Below are 17,831 nucleotides of genomic sequence, written 5' to 3'. Positions count from 1 at the left end.
TATTGGTTTACAGAGCTCCTCCTGCTGTCAAAGTCCAAGCCGGTTCAACTGCTGGCCAAACCAATGCTCCTGACAATGAACCAGGGCCAAGTTCTGCACCCATATCCACATAGAATCAACCAATAGATGCTACAGACTAATGTGGAAAAGATTCGTTTTATGGTGTCAACAATGCAACTTACACCCCCTAGAAGGCCACCGGAACAAATCTTATTGTATCTTCTCTTTCATGCCCGTTCAAGTCTGGTGCATCATCTGTTAGGGTACATCAGGCAGCAATATCCAGATATAGGCGTTCCTCTCAGGTTCCTTCATTGTGCTCCACAAGGATAATAAAACAATTTATACACTGTATTTGTATTGTTTTTTGTATTGATTGTGAGATATATTTGTGTCTGTGTGTGTACATACTATGCCTTTAATACATATGACATTTTTTTGAATTGTTCATGTATGATTATTTGAGTTAATCGGGAGATTTGTGTAAATTGTTATTTTCCCATTGAATGGGTGAGAGATAAACATTTAAGAAATTCCTCAAGATATAGGTAGCAGAACCATTGTTCGCTTATTGGATTATCCCCCAGGTTCTGTACACATACTGGGCAACTCCATTGATATTAATGCTATTCTGATTCAAGCATGTGAATCTATGAAAGATCCAATACTGGATAAGAAAACTAGTTACTTACCTGTAACTTCAGTTATCCAGTATTGGTATCTTTCATGCGACCCGCCCTCCCCCCTTTAGAGGCTCCCCTTATACATTGATTTAATGGGTTTTCACTTGTGCTCGAAAATCTGAGGAGTTGAGCCTCTGTTGGGAGGGTTCTAGAGGGTGCTGTCATAGTTCAACTCTGGCTCTTTTTAAAAATAGTTAGGCTATTACACTAACCTATTGCCTATAATACTATTGCATACTGCTTTGCTATGGTACCGTAAGACTCCCACTTTGCCAACGGGAAATGATTCAAGCATATGGATCTACAGGTAAGTAGCTTGTTTACTTCCAAAGGAAAAGGTCAACTAGATGAAAAGTTAATTAAAGATGACCTTACAGAATGGCATGGGTTTTACAAATTGGTAATCAGCTGAAAAGAACTGTTTAACATGATCACCGATTTCTATCAGAGAAAGTCTTTAAAGTGAGTTCTATATGTAAAAAAAAATCTGGTTTTAGATGTTTGGCACTTTGATCCCTACCGGTCAATAGAGTTTTCACATATCATGATACCCAGAAAAATAAATTACTACATTTTTATTAGAGTATCCCAACATCAGTAACAACTCCTTTATAGGAAAGATAGATTCATCATCAGGTAGCAGGCTCATATGCTTTACATCCTTTAGTGAAGTCAACTAGAGAGAATACATAAATATTAGTAGACAACAGATTCATAATGATTGTGTTATGGAAGACTAAAACCTATGAAAGAATTAAATTTAGGACAACAAGAGAATTATCCATGAATTCGTGATTTCAATCCTGCCCCAAAATTCCTTCCTCTCTGCCACTTACTGCCCCACAATACCAAAAAACAAAGGTGGGAGGCTCCAGATCGTCCAACTGCAGATACGAATTGATTTCCACATCTGTATTGTAACTGGTTTAGCTTAAACACTCCTTAGAATTATCCATTTTTCTTTAGGAACGGGGGCTAAAGACTCCTATAGAGGAATCACTGACATCTGAATGAAAGCTTCTTTGCTCTGCTTGGGCCAGAATGCTTTTGATTTCCAGATCCCTGAGCTCCCAGAAAATGTCACCTAATGTTTGTAACTTTTCACCAGATGGTCCCTTCTGGTTTGTCCTATTTGAAAGCCTTCAGACAGCCGTCACAGCCTTCTTCTTGAAAGGGTGAACCTTCATGTTAGCAAGGTACTGATGCACAGTTGGTGGAGAGGCATCCAACAGCTACTTAATCAGTAACAAATGAAACAGTTCCTCAAAAGTGTTCAACTTCTTTCCATTCACCCCTCTTTTTAAGATCTTTGACACACCAGACCTCCAAGACTTCCATACCTAATGGGGCTTCTTCTTAGTCCTTGAACTTCAATTAGTGTAGCTTGGGGCATGACCAAACTTTGTAATAAACACTTGATGATCACATCTTTGTATTTTAGTAGATGGCTCAATATTTACTTCCTGTTGTCTTTTTACATGTATATCAGCATCCGTGGCCATGTGGATTAAGTCATCTTTGTCTTTTAGTAGGTGACTCAGTATTCTTTGCATGGCGTCCCATATTTTCCCCAATCACTTTGGTAAGAAGGGAGCTGTTTTCTGTGTCCTTATGTCGCTAGCCTCATCTTTGCTGTTCTTAAAGGTTGAAAAGTTTGTTTCCATTCCTTCCCTTATGCATTCCATCTGGCTGTTATCACTTTTTTGGGGTTCTGTTGCATGGGTAGCCTGGTATTTCTTTTACTGCTGGAAGAGCGCCTTTACAGCACCCCAATATTACTCGCAAAGACCAGTATCCCATGAGAGTGATAACATTGATAGTGTCCACTGTACAACAACAACATTTTTACAGGCTAATTGTTCTTAATTTTCTCAGTGGCATACCAAGTTTTCTAAATTATAAAAATGTTACATATATTTATAATGAGCTTAATGTTGATTAACTTAAGCTCACTACTCAAATAAAAATACTTCAAGAATTTCCAGCTCAATCAAAAAAAAAATACACAGACAGAAATTTGAGAGAGTTATTGTGACATGAGCATGTGAACACCCACAGTCTCCAGGGCAAGGGAACGATGTAATACAAATATGTCAATTTTTTTTCTTGTGATAGAGTAAACCCAGAGCGCGTGCACCAGATGAAAAATCTTCCAAACCAGCATGGAAGGGAGCAGAGGGACGGAGAAAGTCTATTTCTGTAGGAGATAGACATGCAGATTCACGAAGAAAGTCTCAACAGCATTACATTGCTAGTGAGTATCAAGACATAAATCAATAGCAGTATTATATTAATGTATTGGTTGTTGCTCTTTTTATATAGGGTGAATTCCTATGTGAGTGTCATGGATGATAATGCTTAGCATGTCCAAGTGAAAATATGATTTTGTCAATATCCTTAAGGGCAGATTTACAACTTCTGGTGCATCTCTGCTAATCAGCAGGGATGCACCAGAACAGTTGCGACAGCCGACAACCCAAACCACCCGTGCGCCACCACTGATGCGTCGCATTTACAATGTGGCGTACAGTGGCGCACGGATGGGCAGATGTGTGTCGCATCCCCCGGCTGAAAGGCGGCGCATTCCTGTAGTCGCGTCGCAAGCGCGACGCAGCTCCAGCAAGGCTCTGGGTGCCCCTATGCCTAACTTGCTGCGTCAATCCTTACTCCTGCTTCAAGTAGGCGCAGTGTTTTGACGCAGCATGGCCATTAAAGTGACTGAGTGAAATCTTGTAGATTTCACTCAGCCACTTTTACGAGGCGTTCCTGCACCGGAACGCCTCCCCGTGCCAGAACGCCCACACTCAAAAGTGACGCAACGGCGGCACAAATGTGGCGTATGGGGCTTGTAAATCTGCCTCTCTGTGTTTAGCCAGTGACCTAGATAACAATTCACCACTCCCTTAAGTTTATGAATTGCCTGTGCCAGTAATTACACAATTCATTGCAATCTGGTGCAGTGACCTTTTTGTTGACACAGGATATCTGCTCCAGTTGTGTGTAAGTTGGGAATCAGATCCAACTTTCAACATTTGTGACCACAACTAACACACCAGGGGCCCGATGTAGGTAATTACATTTTACCACTTCTTAAATACCGAATGATACCGAATCGGTATTTAAGAAGTGGTAAAATAGAGGAAGGGATGTAGGTAATACAGATTCGGTAAATACAGAATCGTTAAGATTCAGCATTTACCGATTCTGTAAATACCGATTCGGTAATGCCCATTGATTCCTATGGGCATTGAAGCCCATAGGAATCAATGGGCATTACCGAATCGGTATTTACCGATTCGGTAAATACCGATTTCAGCAAGGGTGCAGGGGGTGTCACTTTGACACTCTCTGGCACCCCAATTCTGGACTTGTGTGCCATGTGGCACACATACATGCCCTAAGGGCATGTCTGTGTGTCACATGGCACAGGTGTGCATGCACAGATGTGCATGCACACCTGAATTCGGTATTTTACCACCCAATAGGATTGGGTGGTAAAATACCGATTCTTAAGGGCCTGTGGCACTCTTAGGAGTGCCACCTACATGTGGATTTACTGAATCGGTAAATATACCGATTCGGTATTTTACCGATTCTGTAAATTTACTGATTCAGTAAATTTACAGAATCAGTAAAATATAGGTCCCCTACATCTGAAAACCCATTTACCGGTCGGTAACGGCCGAATTCGGCCGTTACCGGCCGGTAAATGGCCACCTACATCGGGCCCCAGATGCCAGAATTGTTGAACAAGCATAGAAATAGAAGCGAGCAGTGCAGCTGAGTGACATCGTTGAAGCCCGCCCCTGCAAACAAAGGTCATAGCATATTGATGTGAATGTAAAGTGTACGAGTACAGTTCTTCAATTTTGTTGTGCACCAAGGTTCAACTTATAGGCACAAAACATGATTCATTAGCCGTAGACATTTTCTCTGGCAAATGAGATTTGGCCTATGGAAATGATGCCAAGGTGAAAGCATTTTCACTTATATGAATTCAGGGTTGGTTGGGGTATAGGCATTCCTTGATGGATCCATTAGTAGAAATTGAGACCACTCTTACACTTGTAACTCTGTGGATATTTACCTAACAACGTGCAGGCAGTTTCCTAATGTAGAATTGTGCACAAACCTACTGCTTTCACAGTGAGGACTGAGTATGCCTCTGGGGCAGCACTCTGAAGGACACTCTTTATATCTGAATGAGGGAGCAATGGCAGGGCTTTCAATACAGGCAAAAATATTGTCATGGTAAAATTGTAACTAACTGAAAGGAGAACAACGGTCTAGAGAATGTGACAGAAGGAACCTATGTAAGAGCACATGCAGTTCACCAGTGGTACAAGACTTGTCCCAACCCAGGCTAGAGTGAGGTTTCCATCAGCCCACCCATTTGGCGGAGCTTCGTCATTTGGAGAACCAAGAGAGAAGGGTCACATATAGCCAAATAGTACACAGGCTATATGTACTAGGGTAATGGACCTCTTGCTCTCTAGATGACTCAGCCGCTATGTTGTCCAAGGTTTGAGGACCGGTAGAGTGCAGTGCAGGTGATGTGTGCAAGTGAATTAAAAATGACTAGAAGGACAAAAAATATGTTTATTAAGGATTGTCCTAATGCCATACGCTAAAAACCGCCTGATAGTTTAGAAAGAATTTTACTATCGTTTGGCTAGGGGTGATGAGTACAACATGTTTCAGCCGAGAGGGTTAATGACCCGGCTTTCTTCAGGACCTAAAAGTGGTGTGTGCTACTGCAAGTATATCCAACTTTGTGAAAAATTTATGAATATATTAATACGAAGAAAAGAAATCAGTGGTTTATTAACCACCCTACCAGACATATATCTCATATGTGTGTGGTTTCCAAAGCAATTTCTTCATCCCTGTTGAAAAGAAAAATGTAGTCAGGGATAATAATTCTCAATTTCAGGTCAATCAATCAATCAGTGACACTTATAAAGCGCGCTACATACCCGTAGGGCCTCAAGGCGCTGGGGGGCGGGGGGGGGGCGCTACTGCTCGAACAGCCAGGTCTTCAGCTTCTTCCTGAAGGAGAGGTGGTCTTGGGTCAGGGTCAGGCGCAGGTCGGTCGGGAGGGAGTTCCAGGTCTTGGCGGCCAGGTAGGAGAAGGACCTTCCTCCTGTAGTCGCTCTTCGGATGCGGGGTACGGCGGCGAGGGCGTGGTTGGCTGATCGGAGGTGGCGTTTGGGAGCGTAGGAGTTGATTCGGCTGTTGAGGTAGCTCGGGCCTTGGTCGTGTAGGGCTTTGTGTGCGTGGGTGAGGAGGCGGAAGGTGATTCTTTTGTTGACGGGGAGCCAGTGAAGGTCTCTCAGATGTCCGGAGATGTGGCTGGTTCGTGGGATGTCGAGGATGAGTCTGGCTGAGGCGTTCTGGATCCGCTGGAGTCTCTTCTGGAGCTTGGCGGTGGTACCGGCGTAGAGGGCGTTGCCGTAGTCCAGTCGGCTGGTGACGAGGGCCTGGGTGACGGTCTTCCTGGTCTCGGTGGGGATCCACCAGAAGATCTTCCGTAGCATGCGTAGGATGTTGAAGCACGCCGAGGAGACGTTGTTGACTTGCCTGGTCATGGAGAGGGAGGAGTCCAGGATGAAGCCCAGGTTTCGTGCATGGTCTGTCGGTTTGGGTGCGGTGCCCAGGGCGGGAGGCCACCAGGAGTCGTCCCAGGCGGAGGGTGAGGAGCCCAGGATGAGGACCTCCGTCTTGTCCGAGTTCAGTTTCAGGCGGCTGGTCGTCATCCACTCGGCTACCTCTTTCATCCCTTCGTGCAGGTTGGCTCTGGCGGCGGCGGGGTCGTTGGTCAGGGAGAGGATCAGCTGGGTGTCGTCGGCGTAGGAGATTATGCTGAGGTTGTGTTTGCGTACTATGGCCGCGAGGGGGCTCATGTAGACGTTGAAGAGGGTGGGGCTCAGAGATGATCCTTGGGGGACGCCGCAGATGACTTCGGAGGCCTCTGACTTGTACGGTGGTAGGCGGACTCTCTGTGTTCTTCCGTCCAGCGCCTTGTCCTGGATTCCGATGTTGCTGAGGCGCCGTACTAGGGTGCGGTGGCAGACCGTGTCGAATGCCGCGGAGAGGTCTAGGAGGATGAGGGCCGCTGTTTCTCCATTGTCCATCAGGGCTCGGATGTCATCGGTGGCGGCGATGAGGGCGGTCTCGGTGCTGTAGTTGGCTCGGAAGCCGGACTGTGAGGGGTCGAGGGATCCGTTCGTCTCGAGGAAGGCGGCCATCTGCTTGTTGACGGTCTTCTCGATGACTTTGGCTGGAAACGGGAGGAGCGAGATGGGGCGGTAGTTCTTTAGTTCGGTGGGGTCCGCTGTGGGTTTCTTGAGTAGAGCGCTGAGTTCGGCGTGCTTCCAGCTCTCAGGGAAGGTGGCGGTGTCGAAGGATGTGTTGATGATGTCTCGCAGGTGGGGTGCAATGACAGCGTCGGCCTTGTTGAAGACGTGGTGAGGGCAGGGGTCGGTCGGTGATCCGGAGTGGATGGAGTTCATCGTGCGGATGGTGTCTTCGGTGCTGATCGGGGTCCAGGCGTGGAGGGTGGTGGTGGGGGGTGGTTGTTCGGTCATGGTGTGCGTTGGTTGGTTGTTGAAGCTGTTGTGTATGTCCGCGATCTTGTTGTGGAAGTATGAAGCGAGGGAGTTGCAGAGGTCTTGCGATGGGGTGATGTCGTTGTTTCCTGCGCTGGGGTTGGAAAGCTCTTTCACGATGTTGAAGAGTTCCTTGCAGTTGTGTGCGTTGTTGTCCAACCGGTCCTTGAATGCTGTTTTCTTGGCGGCGCGGATCAGCTGGTGGTGTTTCCGGGTGGCAAGTTTGAAGGAGGTCCTGTTGTCCGGTGTCGGTTCCCTTCTCCAGACTTTCTCGAGGGCTCGGCAGTTCTTCTTGGAGCTCTTGAGTTCATCGGTGAACCATGGGGCCTTCTTGCTGCCGGGTCTGCTAGGCGGGGTCCTCAGTGGGGCGAGTTCGTCCGCGCAGTTGCTGATCCACTTCGTGAGGTTGTCGGCGGCCTGGCTGGGGTTCGCTGAGCTGGCAGGAGGGTGCTGGGTCAGGGAGGTGGCGAGCTGGTGTGCTGTGATCTTGTTCCAGCTTCTGCGGGCGGCCTGTTGCTGGTGGTGGTGGGTCGTCGTTCTCTTGAAGGTGAAGTGGACGCAGCTGTGGTCCGTCCATTGAAGCTCAGTGGCGTGGCTGAAGTCGATGTCTGTGCTGGAAGAGAAGACTGCGTCGAGTGTGTGTCCGGCGAGGTGGGTGGGGGTGGACACCAGTTGCTTGAGTCCCAGGTTGGCGAGGTTGTCGAGCAGGGTGCTGGTGTTGCGGTCGTTGTTGTTCTCAAGATGGAAGTTGAGGTCTCCCAGGAGGATGTAGTCAGCGGAGGGGAGGGCATGCGGGCTGACTAAGTCGGCGATGTCCTCGCTGAATTGTGTGCTTGGTCCAGGGGGTCGGTAGATCAGGGTGCCTCTGAGGGTGGTGTTCGGGTTGGTGTGGATCTGGAAATGCAGGTGTTCGGCGCTGGTCAGGGTGTTGTCGGTGCTGGTCGTGAGACGGATGGTGCTCCTGTGGACGATGGCGATGCCTCCTCCCATCTGGTTGGCGTTTCGGTCCCTCCGGACGATCTTGTAGCCCTCTGGGATAGCGATGGCGATGTCGGGAGCTGAAGAGGTGTTCATCCAGGTCTCCGTGAGGAAGGCAACGTCAGGGGCTGTGGCGTCTAGGAGGTTCCAGAGTTCGATGGCGTGTCTGTGGACGGAGCGGGTGTTGAGCAGGATGCACTTGAGGTGGGGGCTGCTGGTGTTTGACTTGGCGGGTGTTGGTGCGAGGCAGGTCCGGATGCAGGAGAACTTGCAGGCGTGGCAGCTGAAGGGTCCGTGGGTGCGTCGTGGTGTGGCTTGGTGGCACTCTGGGCGTCGGCCGGTGTTGAGTGCGCTGAGGGTGGCGGCTGAGTACGTCCTGCGGGTCGGTCGGGGTCTTGGAGGTCCAGGGGTCCTGGCGCTGGTCGCGATCCGGTCGCGGACGGGCGCAGACGGGCTTACCTTTGGCGCGCCTTCGGCGCACAATCGGCGCGCCCGCTGCGCGTTCGCACGGTCGCCATTTAAGGCGAAGTGCGCGGGTGGGCGGAGCAGCTGGGAGGCGGGAGCGGGGAGGGTTACAGAAGAGAAAAAAAGGGCGGGGACAAGCGGCGGTGGCGGGAAGGGAGGGCGGAGGGCGGCGAGGTAGGCGGACAACAAGGAAGGAAAGCCAAAACACGGGCAAAATGAAATTAAGCTAAACAGGCACAAATATTCGACAAAACAAGGGAAAAATGAAGTTAAACAAAAACAGGCACAAATAATCGACAAAACCAGGCAAAAACAATCCCCGCAGGTGATCCACAGTAAACAGTGCCCGAATACAGGGAGGTTCAATCTGTCATTTGGTTGTGCAAAACATTGTACACAACTAGTCCAGTTAGACGAAAAGTGCTGACAATGGGAATTATAGTTGTAATGAAATAAAGGTACTCACCCAGCTTTGTGTGGGGGTAAGCCTCACCTCGCCGGCAACCGCTCGGTGTATGAGGCCCTGCTCTAGTGGTAAAAGACAAATGATGGGGGGACAACAAGTGATTACGTCATCTATCTTGTGTACCCCTGGAGAACTCACTAAAATTACCTTAATCTAGGATGACCACAAGCCGTATTGTTCCAACAAGTAGACCCAACTGACCCCTACTAAAAGTAGTGATGATGGTCTGACCTTCGATTAATTTGTGCCAGACTCTGTGGTTAAGACCATGGAGCGGTTTGAAAAGAGAACAGCCAAGGTCTTCAAGAAACGTTTATAACAATTAACTCACTATAAGGGAGCTATAGTGGCAGAAAAGCATAAGTAGTTTTTAAAAAAAGCTGTGCTTCAGCATAGTTTTGAAAAAAATGGGGAAAACCCTACTAGCCCCACTGATGTTTTTTAGTGGCTTTTATTAACTTGCTTTTAGACTTTATTTAGCTTGAATAACCCCAGATGACTGGGTCAAGAATATTAGGAGTCAAGAGTGAGCTTACTGCTTAACTAGACTGGCTAAGACATAAAAAGGAGAAAGGAATAACACAGCAACAACAACCCAGGCTGGAGTTCCTTGTGAGCAACAAGGCTCGGGGCTTACCTCTCCGTCGGTACCTCAGCGCCGTCTGCGAGCGGTGTGGGAGGTACCGAGGAAGGTCAGGAGTCCCTTTTTATACTGATCGTAATTGGGAGACAAGGGATAATTAAACAATTATCCAATCCGGTTGCGCCGCTGTTTATGGTAAAATTGTACACATCATTATATTTACACAGGTGTAGTAACTTGTGCATTTGAGCAGTCATGAAAAACTGTGCAGTAAGTACCTCAACCACAGAAAAAAGAGGTCTTTGGTGAATATTTAGCAACTATATTGGAAGTAGTGGGGCTGCGATGCCTAATTGGCCAGTTCAAAAGAGATATACAGGCTGTCTGTCTTCCCCCATATCTCCCCTTTTAGATTAGCAGCGTTAGACTATATAAGGGTGTCCATAGAATACTTTTACCGTGCCGATGACTTCTTTATAACGCTCTAGTGACCATGCGGCTTTAACATGCAAGATTAGCACCACTCTACATCAATGGCAAAAAAATCCAGCTGATGGGCAAAGAAAGTTGCACGGAACCCCTTAACCATATCTCTTTGAAGTGGGAGGAGTAAAGCACTGTGTTATTTCCGGCTTCCATCTAATTTAATTTCGGAATGTAATTTTTATGGATTTTTACTGTTCACCGAAAGTTCAAACAGATTCATATCCATTGTTTATTTATCTTCAATTATTTTGTTTTATTAAATTACCTTTAAAAGTGACAGACCAATGTGTGCAATACTCCAATGCATTCTGGGTTGATTCCTTCTTCAGGACACAATGGTCATGATCAATAAGGCATTTCTAAGCCTAGAAATAGGAAGAGATTGTAACAGATCCTAATTAGTGCTAACTGAAAACCCCACAGGTGATGTAGCAGATGATTTCATAGGAAAATTTTGTTGGATTTAAATGGCAATTACCATTATTATTATTATTATGTAGTCTTTTGGAGAGAAGTACAATATTGACGCCAATATTTATTCTATTTTATATGGAAGGTATTATTAAGACATTCACGAAGGGTCCTCTGTCACCAAAATATGGGATAATACACGGGGTCGGGTAATATTTTTAAAAAAAGTGCATGATAATCTATTTTGGGAAAGCAAACAAAAGTGGAATATCCTGTAGGGTGGGAAAGAAGTACTACGTTGAGTGTGTGTACCACAGTACAGTGGATAGCGGCATGTGTAGGAAAAGGTGGCATGGCCGATGTTAAATGAAGATGGGCAAAGTGGTGGCCATGTTGAGATAAGTGACTTGGAGTAGTGGAATGGTAAAAAATGAAAATTATAAGATCATAGAAGACAAACTAAAGAGAGCGGAGGAATCTCTTTAAAGAGACAAAAAGGTGCCAATTATTAAGAATGCAGAAGATACTGAATATTTTAACTATTGTTATTGGCAGCATGAACATTATCTGATTCAGTGTGTATGTAGAATGTGACCAGTGTTGGTTTTGCTAGGGGTAGATGTGTAGCATACTTTCAATGTGTATTTGTGGCCAGGTGGGGGATGTAACATTGCATTGCCTGCAGTAACTGCACTGCATTGCCTGCAATAGTGAGAAAGCAATATTTCTCATTTGAGTCCATTTGTCATTCTGATGACTTGATTTGTTATTTTACAAAGCATTTCTTTCAAATTTCCAACAACTTTGTATGTGAAAAATGGCTTTTCAAAGTAAAATCTATTTAACACATATTTCGTTCTGTAGAAGTGACAAATAATTCATGATTGTTTATTGGATTGTTTTGCCTTGTTCTGAATAAGTTGACACAAAGATTGGTCTATCATTGGTCTACTTTGCTCTTCATTTAGGCAGACTTTCTCTTATAATAGTTGCTATTTTGTAACTGGAACTGTTCAATATTTTTTGTTGGTAGCCTCTTTCTAAAAATTATCAAATTGTTTTTTTTCTTGAAACTTATTTTTATTGGTGTCACTAATGAACCTCTTGATTCTCGTTAGTTGGCTTAGTGGAAGATTTTGGTTTTGTGAGTATCTGTGAAAACTAATGAAATGCAACATGTTGTTTCTATCAGTGGGTGTGGTGTATAAAGTTGTACTGATTTTGTTATTGAGTATTTCAGTGGTGATGTGCAAGAAAGGAATGTTGAGTCTGTATGTTGCCCATGTATTTGATTTTTAGAATGCACAATTTGTTGGGCAACAGTGGTTTTTCTAGGCTTTTTTCATCTTTTTTCCAAAGGATTATGTTATCATCTATGTATATTTGATAGAAAAGTAAGCCTTTGTCGCATTTATTGTTGTCATATAAGTTGTCAATTTCAATTGCATATTTAACCATGAACAGATTAGCGTAGCACAGAGCTGCTGAGAATCCGAAGGATGACCCATTTCAATGAATGTTGTTACACCCAGAGATCTCAAAGTAGCTGTGATACAGCATGAAATATAACAGTTTGAGAACAAATGTAGAGTTTGCTCCTGGTGTAGAATGTCTCAAAAGAAACTAGCAGAGTATGGAAATACCAATGTCCCTCATACATGGTTACACACTCCCACCGTAGAACTTCTTTTTCACCCTCCCAGAGAGTTTGTAGTAGCTTTTTCAACAAGCGTTGGCATAGCCATTAGGTCTCACCTTTGGGACTTTATAAGTGTTTAGCCATGCAGCACATTGTAATTAGGTGCTGTGCCACCAGGGATTGAAGGACTATACAATTACTACACACTGGGTCATGCAGTGTGCTTTAGGAATACATGCTTGCCTCAGGAAACATTTATGGACACATTCCAAGGTTTTTTAATGCACAGACAGAAAGAAAAGTCAACAGCATTATAACATTCTATGTGCGACTGCATCAAGTATTGAACAGCCTGTGAAAAAAAGCAGTGAAGTACTTTCCAATGGCAGAGACGTCGCATCCCTCCTCCCAAGGACTCTATTCACTCTGCACCCTTCTCCAGAGGTTTCCTTTGAAAACACTGCTCGCACCATCCATTTACCAGCAAGCCCCCTGCCCCGCCCTCTGTCCCATCCCCCTGGGTATAAGTGCACTGGACATAGCAACAACAACAAAATGCTCCCATTTGTCAGGTAGAAGGGAATAATGAATAAACAGGGACCACGCCAGTATCATTTAATTCCTGTGCACAAAAAACACAAATATTAACCTGACCTTGTGTAATGTAATTGGCGTTTTTGTAAACTACTCCAATACCTTTGGGTCAATTGAGTTCCCGCTCTATAAAAATGCCCCAAAAAATTAATTTGACCCTGTGTAATATAACTAGCACTCATGTAAAGCACTCCAACTCCTTTGGGTTGCTCAAGTTCACATTATATAATTAAAAATGCCTCACAGTCCCTGGGGAGCTGCTGTGAATGTGCATTGAAATTATAGCTCTGTTAGGAGGAGGAGGACGAAGACAGGAAGATACAGAAGGGTGGGCATGCAGCGACATGGGAGGAGGTGGGAGGGATGGGTGCTGCTCCCATTTGTCAGGTAGAGGGGAAATAATGGATAAAGAGGGGCGGTGTTGACATCACTTAATCTCTGCACACCTAAAAACAAAAATAGAAACCTGATATTGTGTAATGTAACTGGTGCCTCTGTAAAGTGCTTCTATACATTTGGGTCAGTTGAGTTTGTGCGCTATAAAAATGCCCCTAAAAATGAATCTGACATTGTGTAATGTAACTAGCGCTCATGTAAAGTGCTCCAAAGTCTTTGGTTCACTCGAGTTCACATCATATAAACAAGCGTCAGAGAAAATGCGACAGGAGTTGCCCAAGCCTTGCCCTTCATTGTGCTGCAAGGTTGGGCTGCTGAAGATCCAATGACGAGGATCGCTAAAGCAACAAGCAGCGAAGCGGGAGGAGTTTGGGGGAAATTCTCACTTTTTGAAGTCAGAGAAAATGAGAGGCGATTTCAAAAACAGCGTCTGACATTTCATCTTAGTATTGCAGTTCGACGGGGAGATTAAGTTGCAATACAAAAGGTGGTAGTGGTGGCTAAGTTGTGGTAAATATTTGATTTACCGTCCTAATTTCTATGCAGGTAAGTACTTAATCAATAATAACTCAATCTGAAAGAAAAAGGCAGAGTCCGTGGTGTTAGAGTTCTTAGGGGTTTTATTCCTTAAAAAGGAATGGTCATGACCGGATATCTTGTTCCTGCCACCACTGGGGTGCAGGAAGGGATAGAGCAATATTTTATTGACAATACATAGCTTATATACTTGAGTTACATTATAGAAACCAATACAGTAGGCGTAACAGCTGAGAGAAACAAGATAAAACACACACGTGGTAATGATACGTAATTAGAAGGCGTGAACTAGGCGTGAACATAAAGGTGTGTGCTAGAAACGTCATAGGTAGGTGTCATAAGTGGGTGGCAACAAAAGCAGAATCTTGCAATGTCAGCAGAAAGCTGAGGCCTGGATGCGCGCGCAGCTGCATGACGTGTGATTGACGTGAAACTGGAGGGTGCAGGGGACTTGACATTTACAATGGCGGAAAGAGACAGAAGTCTGGCATGTCAGATCAACTCGTACCTCTATCATATCTGATATCTGATGTTTGGGAACCATACTATCTGGGCGGAAAGGTCTCTGGGGCAGAAGCTATTCTATACTGACTGTGAGTGCGTGTATAAGCGTCTACGTGTCTGCATGAGGAGCATGGGGGCATGGGCCTCCCAGGAAATCATCTGCCTCAAAAGCACTCAAAACCCTGCACTGGTTACCTATCCACAAAAGAGTGCTTTTTAAAATCCTGCTCATCACTTTCAGAGCCTACTACCAGTCAGGACCTACATACCTGTCCCAAAGGTTTGGAAGATACACTCCCCCACGATCACTCAGATCATCCAACCTCAACCTACTTGCAGTCCCCAAATTCAGACTAACCACAAAAGGCGGAAAATCCATCGGAGTACTGGGAGCCAGGGCCTGGAACAAGCTCCCACCACAGATGCGCCTGATACAGTCAGAAAAACTGTTCCGTAAAATGCTCAAAACCTGGATTTTCAATACCGAAGACTCATTCTGCTTAGCGTTAATCTAACTCCATTTCTTCACCTATAAACCAGGCTCTATAATTAGGATCCACCCCTGCAGCTGCCCTATTTTCTTCTCTGTTGAGACAGCGATGTCTAGCGCCAAGATGCTCCCTGGAGTGTAAGCGCGCTTTATAAAAGCCCATTCACATTCACATGGTAACAGAGGCTATGAATTACTTGCACGGAGACAGTAAGGCCGGGCCCTTCGCTCTGCAGCTGGGGGGATGTTTACTTAAGCTAGTAGGCAGGAATGCATTTTCGGGAGTGGAACAGATAACTCGAAGGTTGAATTCAATCTTGGCAGGCAGCAGGCTGAGCTGAACGCGGTCAGCCGCGCAGGGAGTAAGGCAGAGGTCACGGGTACAGAGACTGCCTGGGCTGGGGCTCTCAGAGTCAGAAAGCAGAAAAAGGCTCGATGGCAGATTTCAGGGCCTGCTTCGCCAGAGCTGAAAAACGTGTAAAGTACACCACAAAAAGACGTTGGCATGGCATACTTAGGAACGGACTATTCAACCCATTCTGGGTGGGTCTGATAGAGGACATGTTGACGTTGGACGCAAATGTCTTCATAGCTGGCACAGGAGGGAAGTTACATGCACTTTAAGCTCGTACATGGAGACGGTGGGGTACACGATAGGGAACATAACTTGACCAAAAATTTATATTTCCTCATTCCCTCCTTGTTCCCTACGGACCCTTCATGATATCTCGATCCTCATGAATCGATCAGTCTGTTCTTGTAACATCATTTGCTCGTCTCTCTTCCGTTGTCGGTTTGAGAGAAAACTGGAATGTTCAATGCACGATGTGGCACATAGTCCACAAATCGCTGGCCCACACTGTAGGCACAGGCAGCAACTGAATACTATGACAAGGGCAATGCCTAGGAAGGATAGGATCTTCCATCCCCAAGCGGTTAACGTTGTCCAGAACCAACCGGACCAAGTCCAGGTGCCTGGATTCTGATGTATCGAACTTGCAATCTTATGAAGACGTGTTATAGCTTTGTAGACAGTTGGCGCGTTTTCTGGAATGAAAACACAGCAACTTGACCCGATGACCTTACAGGCTCCACCTCTATCTGCCAAGATGACGTCAATAACAAGACGATTCTGAAGAACAACAATCCGCATAGCAGACTGTTCTTCTGTTAAGTTACCTAGAGCGGAGGCAGTTTCATTTACTACTGCTTCGAGTGTTCTGGTTAATCTACGTATTAATTTACTGTTTTGGACTGGGCCTGTGAAGAAAAAGAATCCCTTATTGAAATCTGTGTATTGCTCCCATGCCGTTTCGGTATAGTCGACAATCGGGAGATCTCTTCTGAGTCTACTCTTTACTAGATTTGTATTTCTGTGATAATCAGGAGGGGCTAGAAAAACAGGTGGCAGAAGGAAGGCAATGTAACAGGTACCATCCCAATCTGGAGGTAAGCGTATGTATGCGGTATGGCCACAAACAAAGTAGGAATGACGAGTAGCTTTAAAGGAGGACTTGCCATGATCACTGAAATCGACCACGGTGGTACATTTACTATGACCTAAGTGTACTGAACCCTTCTTTCTGACACATAAGTCACCTGTGACTGGTAGTACTGACATAGCAGGGAGAACTGGTGCGGCTTCGGATTCAACAGTGAGAATCATAAGGTTAATTGTATAATTACCTAATCCATATACTTCATTTTCTAGATCAGTTCCTACTCTAGTGGGGAGTCCCTTCTTGTCAGGGTAACAGGCATTAAGCAGAACTAAGTTCAAGTTTCCCCAAACCCAGTTCCCTTTAAAAACAGCAACATCAGGATCTAAGGAATTGATTATTCTAAACCATGCACCACAGGAGCCATTATGAGTGAACGGGTACGGAAAGAGGGGCAGAACTCCCTTGTATTTCTGGTAGGGAGGGAGTCGGCCACATATCCAACAGTTTGTAGCATTGTTAGTCTGATGGGAATGGTGTAACATACTAATGAATGTGTTATTGCGCAGCGCGAGTCTGTAAGAAAGTTCATGGGGAGGTAATTCGCTAAAAGAATGTTCAGCAGAAACATTGAAAGCAGATTGTTCACGTTTGAAGATAGGGTAGTATATGGGAAGCAATATGCTAGCAACAATAATCAGGAAACTTAAAAAGAACATAATCAATAAAGTCACTATACAGTGACTACGGAGTGATTTACAATATGCACGTTTCTTGAATTGTCTCTCTCTCTCTCTATCTCGATCTAGGGGATACATGTCAGAAACTATTTAACCGATTCACCTAGAGGAGGACTTAAACAATTAAACTGTCTGACTTGCTAGATCGAAGTTTCAGTTTGTACTCCTCTTGGGGAGTTTTCTCTCGTTCGGGAATCTTAAAGTCACTAGGTTCGATACAGTCTTTGGAGGGGGTGGACGAGTCAGGGTCTGGTTTCAGTTCGTTGCACTTTTTAATATGACTCGTATGGATCCACCCCTTTCTGCCTTCCACCTTGATCGCGGTCTTCGTAGTAAGAAGGACGGTCTTCGGCTCTTTCCAGCGGGGCTCCAGCGGACTTTTCCTGTCGAAGTTCCTAATCAGGACAATGTCTCCTGGTCGGACATCGTGTGGCTTTACATCAGTGTTGTCAGGGAAGGCTGCAGCAACCTGTGAACGACATGATTGGAGTGCAGACATCAAGGAGGCAAGGTAATCTGTCAGCATATTACAATCGACATCAGTAATTTTCTTAGGCATGGGCGTCCCCCACATATTCGGTGGTCTGCCAAAGACCACTTCGTACGGGGATAGTCCTGATCTCGAATGGGCAACCATTCTCATGTAGAATAATGCAACTGGCAGGGCGACTATCCAGTCGACCCCTTTCTCTTTACAGACTTTGGCAAGGCGGGTCTTTAGTGTCTGATTATGCCTTTCTACAAGGCCTGCGGCTTCGGGATGTCGGACACAATGGAATCTCCACTGATATCCTAACAGAAGGGAAACATGC

At 45.5% G+C, this 17,831-nt stretch overlaps 1 protein-coding gene across 2 annotated transcripts in view; it reads left to right on the top strand.

The window, feature by feature from the left end:
• LOC147684868 (radial spoke head 10 homolog B2-like) overlaps positions 1-17,831 on the top strand; it is a 443,845-nt gene that overhangs the window by 328,653 nt on the left and 97,361 nt on the right. For both annotated transcript variants that reach the window (XM_086940738.1, XM_086940739.1), the window contains exon 19: positions 2,799-2,937. In XM_086940738.1, coding sequence (XP_086796864.1) covers positions 2,799-2,937 — 139 coding nt within the window. The remainder of the gene's footprint in view (positions 1-2,798; positions 2,938-17,831) is intronic.

Source organism: Lissotriton vulgaris, chromosome 10 (assembly GCF_964263255.1).
Source record: "Lissotriton vulgaris chromosome 10, aLisVul1.2, whole genome shotgun sequence".
In the NCBI taxonomy this organism is placed as follows: Eukaryota; Metazoa; Chordata; class Amphibia; order Caudata; family Salamandridae; genus Lissotriton; species Lissotriton vulgaris.
Note: the sequence above shows the minus strand (reverse complement) of the source record. Positions and strands in the feature narration are given on the sequence as shown.